This window comes from Mytilus trossulus, chromosome 5 (assembly GCF_036588685.1).
Source record: "Mytilus trossulus isolate FHL-02 chromosome 5, PNRI_Mtr1.1.1.hap1, whole genome shotgun sequence".
Lineage (NCBI taxonomy): Eukaryota > Metazoa > Mollusca > Bivalvia > Mytilida > Mytilidae > Mytilus > Mytilus trossulus.
In genome coordinates, this window is record NC_086377.1 from 39,341,356 (window position 1) to 39,355,110 (window position 13,755).

Below are 13,755 nucleotides of genomic sequence, written 5' to 3' on the forward strand. Positions count from 1 at the left end.
TTTACTTGACTGCGATTCCAAAATAAATATAATCGTATGATTTTTAATAAAATCCATTATAAATAAAAGATTATAATTTAAAGATAACATCTATTTAAAAACTTTTAAACGGTAGTAAACATGGTAAACAGAGTCTTTTATAGCCAATTATGTGGTATGGGTTTTGCTCACTTCCGAAGGCCGTACGATGACCTATAGTTGTTTATTTCTGGCGTCTTGTAGAATCGAATAAAAGTTTTCCAGAGAACTACTCTTTATGGGCACGGTTTTAAACTTTTGTGAGTTTACCCGCTCTATTGAATAAATACAATAGCTATTATGTGTAGTTTCACTGGGACCTTTAAGAGAAATTACATTAGTTGATTAAACTCTGCCAAGAAATTTTACCGATGTCATTTCTGACCGGGCGGAGCTTGTGTTTTAATTTGTATGAGGACAGTGAATTTGAAAGAGGGACGAAATATGTCCAGAGGGAGAGTCAAACTCGTAAATCAAAAATAATCCGACAACACCATGGCTAAAAATGAATAAGACAAATAGACAAACAAAAGTACACATTACACCACATAGAAAACTAAAGAATAAACACGAACCCCAACTGACGTGCTGTGTGATAAGGATGATTGCCGTTATAATGACCATGGATTTCTAATTACCTATCAGTCAAACTGTCTCACTAAACGAAATTACAATGACCATAATTGGACACTTCAGTAATGAGTTTATCCTAAGACAGCTATATCAGTAGATGGACTGGACATGATAAGCAAACGGTGTGAACTACGTCCAGTAAAGCGAAATAAATCAAGTAATATGAAGCAACTACAACTGTTCAGACTTAGGACAGTTACATATAAATATCAAAGTGGGTTTAAACGGTGTATTTGAAAGGCACAAGTTTACCAATTAAAAACATACATTGAAAACCCGAGTTGAAAAGAGGATAAATCGTCAAAATCAAACATAGAAAACGTTATTGGACCAAGAAAAAATGCAGTATTTGTAGCAGTTATTGAAAGGTATTTGAAGACTAGAAACAGAGTCAAAGTTATGTATTTAAGTGTTTATATACTACAGCTGTGTATCACCTTGTTTATGACGTTGATAATGTGTTTCCGTAGAGTTTTATTTATGACGCCAATAAAACATACATGTTGGCGAAAATTTAACGTCGTCCGCTTCAAATTAAGAAATGATGTTTTTTACCCAAAATACTTCATTAAGAACAGTTATAAGAGTTTCAGTATCTACAATACTAAAATTACGAGGTCAAATTTGTCAGCCGTCATCGGGTAAAAACGACAAATCAAAGACTTTGACTTTATATATAACTAATATAGGACAATGGTGCAGATTGAAAATTACACCACTCAAGACCCTTTTGTTTTCCAAACAATTAATATTGCCAATAATTGACAAGTTCCGGGTCGAATCCGATACCGATACCAAAAGTATATTCACCTGTTACCTATTACATATGTACGTTCCGCATTTGATACATTGTCTCGAAATATCAATCTATAACTAGAACTTATTTGTACTCGGCTCGAAACAGGTAGAAATGTTCGGCACAGCTTCGCTTTCTATCCGTTTCTAAACCTTGTACAAATAACATTGATATTTCGAGACCATGTATGGTTATTCTATATATACAGCATTGGCATAGCGACGAAATATCGTTATAATGAACTGTAAATGTATTTCCTTTCAATTCGTATTTTGTCAAATTGCTTTCTCGATGGTTTGATATAGTATATATATATAAAGTAGTTAGTCATATAGCTCTTTCCGTTGATCATGAACACATCATGTTGATTTTGAGTGTTTCCTTGATAGACAGAAACGCTAAGAACTCACTAGATGCTAGTGAGGAATAATTCAACCGTTTTTGCTTTTGATGCAAATATCAACCTTGAAAATGTATAGGCTTTGTTAATAACAACTGCAGGTCATACGGTGATCGGTACTTATTAATTATATTGGTTTAATTTTGTTTCTTGTAAATCTTTACAGGAAAGTTTTGTCTAGCTCTGATTGTTTAGTTTTATTGTTGATATTGACCCCATATGTATGAAGTGTTATAAATTAGATTTGTTTATATTACAGAACTTTCTTGGTATTCCTTATTGGAAGATTTTATATAAACTTAAAAAGTTTAATCCCGCTGCAAATGTTTGCACCTGTCCTAAGTCAGGAATCTGATGTACAGTAGTTGTCGTTTGTTTATGTAATACATACGTGTTTCTCGTTTTTCGTTTTGTTTATATAGATTAGAACGTTGGTTTTCCCGTTTGAATGGTTTTACACTAGTAATTTTGGGCCCTTTGTAGCTTGTTGTTCGGTGTGAGCCAAGGCTCCGTGTTGAATGCCGTACTTTAACCTATAATGGTTTACTTTTTAAATTGTCATTTGGATGGAGAGTTGTCTCATTGGCACTCACACCACATCTTCCTATATCTATATAAGTAGTATACTTAAAACAACTTGTTTTTGGATGGAGAGGGTTGTCTCGTTGGCATTTATACCACATCTTTCTATATCGACTAAAACCATCTACTTTACGTTCTTAAAGATTGAGGAATCTGACCCATTCGTAAAGGTTTCAAAATTACAAAATGAAACAATTCAAAAGAAAAAAACCAAGCTCTGTTAAAATTTCAAATAGGAACCAACAAAAACAAATAAAACGAATCTCTCATTGGCACTCACACCACATCTTCCTATATCTATATAAGTAGTATACTTAAAACAACTTGTTTTTGGATGGAGAGGGTTGTCTCGTTGGCATTTATACCACATCTTTCTATATCGACTAAAACCATGTACTTTACGTTCTTAAAGATTGAGGAATCTGACCCATTCGTAAAGGTTTCAAAATTACAAAATGAAACAATTCAAAAGAAAAAAACCAAGCTCTGTTAAAATTTCAAATAGGAACCAACAAAAACAAATAAAACGAATCTGTCTTTATATTTAATCATAACTACTGTATGTTAGTATCTATCTGTTTTGATGTGTTCAGTTTTCCTCAAGTATGGTCTACAAAAAGAAAAAAAAATCATAAATATTGATTTTTTAACGCTAATTATGAACAATTTCTGATAATAAAAGATCAGTAGTGCGTGTTAATAAATATTTCTATAGCATGGTTTTAAAAAGAACACGGTAGAAGTTTACCTTTGAAATAAATGAAAAATCTAAAATTATACAATTATACAAAATCTACATTTGCAAAAATCATTATTTTACTCTCGACACTATTATATACACTAGCTATATAGAAATAATTAAAAACGGGTATATTAATAATTCACTGGTTAACGTCGTAGTTACAAAACTGGTCTTATAAATTACTTACAGCATTAACAATTTTCCCGTTTTTTATCACGAGTGATACCCTTCTTTCTTGGAAAGCTTGTTCTGGATATAAAATATCCAGAACATCATCATCAACTGGGTATTCTCCTACTGAAGTGAGTACCAGTTTTCTGAAATATTAAAATTGTATAAACGAAATATATCTATAATACTAAAATTGCGATGTCCAATTTGTCAGCCGTCATCACGTAAAAACGACGAATCAAAGAATTCAACTTTATATATAACTAATATAGTACAACACTCCAGGAACTTTTGTTTTCCACGTAATTAATATTGGCAATAATTAAGAAGTTCCGGATCGAGTCCGATACCGAAACCAATAGTATATTCACCTGTTACCCTATTACCTTATCTGAACGTTCCGCATCTGACAGACGCACCACCAAACGGTGTATTTAGGATTGATATGCTATATACACGGGTCATAATTACAGGGTTGACACTACTAAATTTTCAAATTGTTACCTGTAATTGTAGTATTTTAATCAGTAAAACTTTTTAAGATAACAATACGAATACAAAAAAAAATATTATTATGTGGACTAAAAATACGGCGTATAGGAACAGTTTTCAATTTGTTAGTGAGCATGACGTAAAACAGCGAATCAAAAAATTCAACTTTATTTATAACTAATATAGGACAATAATGCTGATTAAAAATACTCTCTTCCAGGAACATTTGTTTTCAAAATAATTAATATTACAAATAATTGATAAGTTCCAGTTCGACGGGTTCAAACAGAAAGATTTGAAAGCAGAGAAAACTGTATCTTATAAGTCGGCATGACTTTATCAGATGACAATACTAATTCTAAAACAAGGCTTGCACATAGTTATATACTTTGATTCAGTCACGGACCCGCGAAATCACGGGTGTGTTCTAGTATATATATATATATATCACTATCGTTGATGATGATCCGATGGATAAATCTGTTGTAGAGTTGTCACTGACTCAGACGTACTTATAAATATAATTATTTTATGTGACTGTACCTTACATGAATTTGTAGGATCCTTTACTATAGATAATTAAGCTGATCTGTAACAATAACATTTCCATGCCTTATATATCATGTACTGTAGTACGCCGCTAGATTAAAACTGACGTGGAAAGGTAACAAATGCCCACCGAAAGTTTTAAATTTGTGTAGCCCAGGTGGTTGTGTGGTCTAGCGGGACGGCTGCAGTGCAGGCGATTTGGTGTCACGATATCACAGTAGCATGGGTTCGAATCCCGTCGAGGGAAGAAACAAAAATTTGCGAAAGCAAATTTACAGATCTAACATTGTTGGGTTGATGTTTAAACGAGTTGTATATATATATATTTATAAACATAGAACATCATTCAGTATGTGTGCTTGATCTTTAATTTTTTTAATTGACATTTTAAGGGGAGGAAACGCGGATATTTATGAAGGAATTTCCACAATTGTTTTTTGTATTTTATCTGATAAAAACTTACGGCAGAACAATATTTGCTGTTGATATTTTTAATGTCTGGTGACGATTCCTCAATAATATAAGAGAACATTATGCCAAGTTTTGATAAAGTATGATCAAATTCATTCTATTTAAGCTCCCATACAACCTGAAGTACAATGGACAGTAGTTTGAGAAACTTATACTACATGTTACTTACTCTGCAAAATCTACTCCCTCTATATTGGCCGCATCTATTTTAAGGTCTTCTTGCAATTTCTAAAATTAATAAACATGAATAAGATTAATTGAATGTTATTTAACAACAAAAATTCGTTAAGTGAAATAAACCCCTTAAGGTACAAAAATGAGCATGCATACTTATTTGTTTTTTGTTTTTTTTAATTAAAAAGATCTTTATTAGAATTTTTTAAATATTTTACAATCAAATGTTGTAAAGAGGGCGATACATTTCCAGTAGGTGATGATTTTGAATGCGAATATATAGTATGCGGAGAGTAGATGGACATAATTTTGGGGCCCTTTATAGCTTGTTCGGTGTGAGCCAAGGCTCCGTGTTGAAGGCGGTACTTTAACCTATAATGGTTTACTTTTTAAATTGTTATTTGGATGGAGAGTTGTCTCATTGGCACTTACACCACATCTTCCTATATCTATTATACGACTAACATCAGCGCGTATTTAATATAACATCAGCCTGTTACCTTTATCCATTGGAACCCAACTTTTGTCAAAAGTATTTATAGTTCATGTTAAATACGTACCTTTATGGATGTGTCCAGAGTGGCATTGAACTGGACAGCCCCCTGCCACAGTTCAACCACCATGGAACTTAGGGAATATGTGGTAAACCGTTCCATGGCGGTGACCACATCTTCCTGGTTACCGGCCCAGAATTTCACTTTAAAATTCTGGCCGGTAACCCTTTTCTCATCAGTCATTGTTGCAATTTGCAACGTAGTTTTGTCCGTGGTTGTTTTCGGAGCAGTCTGAAAGTATATCAACATCCGACATTAGATTATTTTATGTTAAATAACTTGAAAGTAAGATTCTGGCCAGGTTGACCCTAAACCAGATTGTATCAAATATTGTTATGCGATTACTTTTCTTCATTGACTAGACATATAGGGGAAGGGTTAGTCTTGTATGATTTTTAATTTTAGTTTCTTGTGTATAATTCGAAGTTTAGCATGACGTTCATTGTCACTGTACTAGTATATATAATTTGTAAGGAGCCACTTGACGGACGCCTACGGGTGCGAGAGTATTCTCGCTACATTGAAGACCCATTGGTGGCCTTAGACTTGTCTGCTTTATGGTCAGGTTGTTGTCGCTTTGACACATTCCCAATTTCACTTCAATTTTATGACCTTCAACAATGAAAAGCCAATCAACCAACGACAACCATCGAAGTACATGCTACTGATTAATGAATATGGTTGGGCTAAACATGTTTGCGTGCGCTCAACCTCCCAACTCCTCTGACATAATATTTAATTCATCAAATCGATACAAAGGAAACTAAACCAAGAAAAGAAATGAACGAATATGGTAGGGTATTTATTCACTTCGTACAGATATAAGGAGTAGTCGCGATTACTAAACCGTCAAAGAAATCAACTACTTATTAAAATATCATGTATTAAGATAAAATATCAGCGAGTTAAAACACGAACGATTTTAAAATTGGTGGTTTATAAACTACAGATATATCAAATTTATTACGATACTTACTTTAACCAATGAGCCCGAGATGGCAACTAGTTCGTCTTGGGCCAATGAAGCAATCTTCCCAACATCCCCCAAATCTATGGGGGTTGGCGCAATAAGCGCTTGGATGTGGCTCTCGTTAATATCAAATGGGGCTATTTCCATAATCTGGAATTTGATTTAAAAATAAAAGATATATAAACGCAAGATCAACTTCACATAGTCATTATTACTTTAAATTGTGCAAACAATAAATAGATATCAATAATTCATAAGATTTTTTTTGGTTATATTGGATTTATATATTCAAAAATTCAAAAGTAAAGATACATTATATTTATTGTCAAAACGATATTTCACGGCTGAAAGGGATGGGCAATTCTGTGTATATGAGTTTTTGGCGACCAATTGTCCAATTCGAAACTAAATCATGTACGTAAATATAGGTAATTTGTTTCTGTTCAGTGTAGGTAGCCTTTTCAAGACCAGAGATTTCTATAAATTGAAACTAAAAAATCTTTTTTGCAATATTTATATAATTAACTTAAGAGGATAGTAGTACCTAGATTACATCTTTGTACACCAGATGTGCGTTATGTCCATCACAAGGCTCACCAATGAAGCTCGAATAAATAAATATTAAGGTCAAATGAAGTACGTAGTAAGTTTTGAAAATAAAGTCTTTATACATCTTACATTTATGATAGGTTATAATGTCTGGGGATCTATAACCTAAGTGTAATATTACTTACAGTGGCATAATCTGTATTGATGAATTTATTCTGATGATTTATCGTATGGCCCTTTATACGAAAGTACTGCCCTTTACTCAAAGTTTTAAAATACTTTTCCTTAACAGTGAGTTTATATAAACTACTGTTAAGGTAAACATATGTATTTCCTATTTGGCCATATGCGGTCGGGCGGGGGTTAAGAGAAGTTACTCTTTTTACCCTGATGTCCTGAAAAAAAGAATTATAAAAAAGTGATTTCTGTATGAATTTTATTACAAATCACAATTGGTCAAATGTAATAAGAGGGGTTTTGATCAAGTAATTTAAATACTGGCTATAACCATATGTATCAAACAGTTGTGTTATGATTTTTGTGGCAACTATTGGGTCGTAGGATAAAATATTTCAAACTTGTGAAAAGAAAGAAGTCATCTCTTCACTTTGAAATTGGAGAAAATCGCGCTAAGATTCGATAGATGTACTTACATCCATAAATTTCATACTAGTTTCAAATTATTTTACACAGGCTGATTGTGGGGGCCGTGGGCCGCCCCCTCGCTTTCGTTGGAAAAATTTGGTTGATTATATAGGGAATCACAGAAGCACGACTGCAGGAGTTGATCCTCCTCATGTCAGACAGTGCCCTCCTCCCCTATGAATAGTTTTGGATCAGCCAATGTTTTATCATGTGCAGGAACTACTTAGAAAAAATATTCTTTGTCATTTGACCCATTCTTATAGACTTAATATAATTAAAAACTGCACTTTAACCTTATGATTTCTTCAGTTAACTAACGTTTTCAATATGGGTAACACGAGACGTTTTCTACAATACGAGAAAAAAAAACACACGAAGGAAATATTTAAAATAAGAAAGTTATTACAACGTTAGCAGTTTTAATTCCTAATTTATCTAATGCTTACCTTTGAACGCGGACCGCGTAAAAAACTCATATTTTAGAACGCCGTTTACACTACATGTGCATTTGCGTGTATATCATGTATATATAGTATAAACGGCGTTGTCAAATGTGGGTTATATACATATACACGCACACGTGTCGTGAAAACGGCGTTTTCAAATATGGGTTCTATTCGCGGTCCGCGTTCAAAAAGACAATTCGCCATGATAAATAGGAATAAAAAACTAAACGTGGTACCGTAAATGTTAAATTATAAAAATTAAAATACACTAAAAAATCTGAATTTGTAAATTTTGTATTACAGATTATTATTTGATAAATCATATAAGCTTAACAAATTGACATAGATAAGATTGTAGTACCGTAGAATATGTTCAGACAAGTTTTTTTTTTCAATTTTCAGTGGCAAATATCTGAAGCATATTCAAAATGACCTCATGTAAATAACACAGGCTGTATTTCGATATAAAAGAAAGGCTTATCAAATAACGATAGAAAACTATGGTATAGGAGGTTAATCGTGTTTTTAAAGCAATGTCATGAGAATGATAATTATAACTACATAGATAAAAAAAAAAAAAAAAAAAAAAATGTACCGTTGGATTGGTGCTGATTTATTTTTATTTCTTACCTTATTACAAGTAGCTTCGTGTTAATATGAAGACCTTTTTGGAATGAAAGACGTAAAACATTTTTGAGCGAAAAAAAAACTCTTTTAAAAGTTAAATTATAAAAGTTGTACATACCATTTTAGGAATTTTTTTTTCTGGTCCACTTGCTTGTTGAGCACCGTCTTTCCTTTTTTGTGACATTTTGAGGAATAAAAAAATATGCGTTTATATCTATATATATAGGCAAATGGATAAGCCAAATAAGCATGGAAAACATGAAATCAATGCAGACCTAGAAGCGGGAATCGGAACGTATTTTGAATATACTAAGAATTAAAAAAAAAACTACAATATACCATATTCATGTATATTTGAATATATATTCTATATATGTGCGTGTCAACCAGGTATTCAATAGGCGCTTTATTTAGTCTATCGAGTATATTTTCTTGTGGTCAGAACAAGCTTGACCAGTTCTACTGGTCTAAAGAAGCTTGGCCAATCCTAATGGTCAAAACAAGTATTCAGAATCCTCTGGTTTTATCCATGAAGTACTATTTAAAAAAAATCTTCGTTCATGTGTACTTTTCTTTTACATAAAGTTTGAAGAGCCATATTTGAAAATCCTACAAAATCCTTATCATTTTTTCATTTTCATATTTCAGTTTTAATGAAAAAATGTGCTAATGTTAAATGTATGAAAAGAGAAGAGAACATTATTTCGAGTGAAATCTTCAGTGGCTTATTTATCAAAAACAAGCACACTTGTCATTTGTTCTTGCTTATATATTTTAGTTCCCTCATTTATATACTATGCATTTAATATATATATAACAGTCTAAGACAATATGTTACTTTGGAACTAAGGAGCGAACATTCTTAAGTATCTTTAATTTGATATATATTGTAGTTAAAACAGACAAAACATCGACAAAAAAAGTAACTTTGCCTCAAACTACCTTGTTAACCAAAAAGTTTGTGTTGGTGTAAATTATAGAGAATAGAGAATTATTTTCAATCAATTTCAACGAAACTGATTTGTCTATAAGAAAACATACAGAATTTTAAACAGATAAAAGAAGCAGGTAAATTCGTACCATTCAATACACATTTACTATGGAATGCGTGTAGTAAATATGTATTCATTCATACAATGAAATGTACATATCGAATCACGTGTTCTTTTAAAAAAAATCTGATACGTGTGTGATGATAACATTCTGTAAGGGGATTTGATATTTGATATACCACGGTTGATTTCAATGCAGTAGCACTGATGACATTACTACTGCACCAATAAGAGTTATTCTTTTTTATTGTGTGTGTGTGTGGGGGGGGGGGGGCATATTTTAAGATATAAAAAAAGAAGATATGGTATGATTGCCAATGAGACAACTATCAACAAAAGACAAAAATGACACAAACATTAACAACTATAGGTCACCATACGGCCTTCAACAATGAGCAAAGCCCATACCGCATAGTCAGCTATAAAAGGCCACGATAAAAGAATGTAAAACAATTCAAACGAGAAAACTATCGGCCTCATTTATGTAAAAAATTAACGAAACACAAACATGTAAAACATAAACAAACGACAACCACTGAATTACAGGTTTTGGTGAGTTGGAGATGGTTTTACGTTGCTTTGTAAAGTTTTATAAGGTCAATAATAGTGTTTTGAATAATAAGCCTGTTGGTGACCTTCTGCTGTTGTTTTTATTTGGTCGGGTTGTTGTCTCTTTGACACATTCCCCATTTCCATTCTCAATTTTAAATGAAGATTTTTTTTATGCACGTTTATTGATCAGATGAAAATTACCATGTTTGAATGTGCACAAGAATTTAAAGGACTAGATATTTGACAGTAAAAGTACTGTTGTTTCAAGCTTGGTTTATGTTTGTTTTTGTTGTACATCACTGATATTGTTAAAATGATGGAAACAATCTTATAATATTGCCAACAACCTAAAAAAATCCCTTTTCAACCATGGATAAACGTTTTCCTGCTAAAAGGTAGACGATGTTTACACATCATCTCCCTAATCGAAATCAAAGTATCATCAGTTCGGGGTCCCTAAAAAAGACCTCTAAATTTGCCTCTGTAATCAATAAGTCAAGAATGATCAATGAAGTAATAAATCGAGTGAAATAAGAGAAATGTATATAAAGTTACTTTTATTAATAAGTAAGTAAGGAATGACTATTCAAAGAGGGTAACTGAATTAGTTTTCACTAATCTACCTTGAGGCCCTAATTATTACTAAGAACAAACAGCACATAGCTTAAACGTTTGAATTTTCAACAGTCTATGAAGATGCAATATTCATGCAAACTATAAATTGTCTGTAAAACAAGAAACAAATGAATTTGAATCGGATGACGATTTCCGAAATCCCGAGCTTAAAAAGACCCGATCCTGAAGTCCCGATAAAGGTCCTATCCCCCCTTATTACTGGGCATTTAAAAAAGTTCCGTAATTTTTTATACGTCATGATATAAAATATGGAACAGCACAACGGAAAGGCATTTGTTGTTTGACGTCAAAATCCACGGTAGCGGGACAACTTGAACCACGTATCAAGCGTGACAGATTTTCAAATAACAAGTACCGAGCAAAGGTACGAGTCGACAAAGGTACATGTTTAGTAAGGTACGACTTGATGTATATATAGCCTCGTCTTCACACTAGATGTTTACATGTGTAGTTGCAGTCAAAATAGATATTTTGATTTCTAAATATGATAAGGAGTTTGCTGTTTATTAGTTATATATAATTTACATTGTGGTAAGACGTAGATATCTAGGAAGGTGTGGTATGAGTGCCAATGAGACAAAATAACAATTTTTAAAAGTAAATCATTGTAGGTCAATGTTTTGCCTTCAACATGGAGCCTTGGCTCACATCAAACAACAAGCTATATTAAGGGCCCAAAATTACTAGTGTGCTACCATTCAAACAGGAAAACCAACAGTCTAATTCCATTCTCAATTTTACTCTAATCTAAATAAAAAATGAATATATTTATATTCAAAATAAAATTCAATCCATCCATGGTTCAATGTTTGAATTTTCGGGGTATCACAGACACTTATATTGATCCAGAATTATGCCCCTTTACAATTGTAAAATTATTGAATTTTTCCTTTCTGATTTCTGACTTAAGTTTGCATCAATCAAATTTCATGAAATGTATACACAATACTTTAATACCTCAAAACTCAGATCAAGTACAAATTTGGGTAGAAGCGCTAGCACTCAAATCGTTTTTCAGTTACATGCATTAATATAATTTAATACTAAATGTATAGCAAGCATGGGCATATCCGTGTCCAATGGACATATTCCCTATATATATATATATTGTAGAATGAGTTACTTATAGGTTATCATTGGTTATCTCTACAAGATTGATTTTCATACGACCGCTTAAATTGAAAAAATTTTGGTTGTATATTGGTATCACGTTGGCATTGTAGTCTGCGTCGTTGTTGTTGTCCGAATACTTGAGTTTTCACACTCTAACTTTAGTAAAAGGGAAAAGAAATCTATGAAATTTTGACACAAGGTTTATGACCACAAAATAAAGGGTGGGGTTGATTTGGGGAGTTTTGGTCCTTACATTGTAGGAATTATGGGCCAAAAGGGGCCCAAATAAGCATTTTTCTTGGTTTTCGCACCATAACTTTAGTATAAGTTTTGGTCCCAACAGTTAAGAATAAGGGACTCAAAGGGTCCAAAATTAAACTTTGTTTGATTTCTTCAAAAATTGAATAAGTTGGGTTCTTTAATATGCTGAATCTAACTGTGTATGTAGATTCTTAATTTTTGGTCCTATTTTCAAATTGGTCTACATTAAGGTCCAAAGGGTCCAAAATCAAACTGAGTTTGATTTTAACAAAAGATGAATCCTTGGTGTTCTTTGATATATGCTGAATTTAAAAAATGTACTCAGATTTTTTATTATTGGCCCAGTTTTTAAGTTGGTCCAAATCGGGGTCCAAACTTAAACTTTGTTTGATTTCATCAAAAAATGAATAAGTGAGGTTCTTTGATATGCCAAATCTAATCATGTATGTAGATTCTTAACTTTTGGTCTCGTTTTCAAATTGGTCTACATTAAAGTCCAAAGGGTCCAAAATTAAACACAAGTTTGATTTTAACAAAAATTGAATTCTTGGGGTTATTTGATTTGCTGAATCTGAACATGTACATAGAATTTTGATTATGGGCCCAGTTTTCAAGTTGGTCCGAATCAGGATCCAAAATTATTATATTAAGTTTTGTGCAATAGCAAGAATTTTTTTTGAATTGCACAGTATTCAGCAATAACAAGAAATCTTCAATTACACAGTATTGTGCAATAGCAAGAAATTTTCAATTGCACAGTATTGTGCAACAGCAAGAAATCTTCGATTATAAAAAAGAAGATATGGTACGATTGCCAATAAGACAAATATCCACAAAAGAAAAAAATGACACAAACATTAACAATTACAGGTCACTGTACGGCCTTCAACAATGAGCAAAGCCCATACCGCACACTATTGTGCAATAGCAAGTATTTTCAATTGCACAATAGCAAGAAATACTAATTGTGCAATAGCAAGAAATTTTCAATTGGAGTTATCTTTCTTTGTCCAGAATAGTATCAACTTAAATCATTGATTTAAATACATGATATACAATGTAGATTCACTTTTACTAAACTGATAAATTAAAACAATCTTTACCATTCAGTAATAACAAGCACTCTTACTCCATTATAAATTTGAATTGAGATCAGTTTTGGAATGAGGGAAAGGGGAATGAGAAAAAAAATTGGGGGGGGGGGGGGGGGGGTCAATTTTTCTCATTCCAAATTTCATAAAAAGAAAATTTCTTCAAACATTTTTTTGAGAGGATCATTATTCAACAGCATAGTGCATTGCTCAAAGGCAAAACAAATTTTT

At 32.4% G+C, this 13,755-nt stretch overlaps 1 protein-coding gene across 1 annotated transcript; it reads right to left on the reverse strand.

Annotated features, from left to right (window-relative positions):
- Nucleotides 1–2,983: 2,983 nt before the first annotated feature.
- LOC134717929 (uncharacterized) lies at nucleotides 2,984–9,003 on the reverse strand. Its single transcript, XM_063580427.1, has 7 exons — nucleotides 8,938–9,003; nucleotides 7,287–7,496; nucleotides 6,559–6,702; nucleotides 5,589–5,813; nucleotides 5,024–5,082; nucleotides 3,359–3,488; nucleotides 2,984–3,039 (listed from the first exon to the last, which is right to left on the reverse strand). The coding sequence occupies exons 1-7, from the start codon at nucleotides 9,001–9,003 to the stop codon at nucleotides 3,019–3,021; spliced, it is 855 nt and encodes a 284-aa protein (XP_063436497.1). The 3' UTR covers nucleotides 2,984–3,018.
- Nucleotides 9,004–13,755: the final 4,752 nt, after the last annotated feature.

Coding starts and splice junctions, on each gene's coding strand:
- LOC134717929 (XM_063580427.1), bottom strand. CDS start 9,003: ATGTCACAAAAAAGGAAAGACGGTGCTCAACAAGCAAGTGGACCAGAA. Junction 7,497..8,937: donor AAAAAAAAATTCCTAAAATG/GTATGTACAACT, acceptor TCTTTTTTTCAG/GACATCAGGGTAAAAAGAGT. Junction 3,040..3,358: donor ACGGGAAAATTGTTAATGCT/GTAAGTAATTTA, acceptor TTCTTTTTGTAG/ACCATACTTGAGGAAAACTG.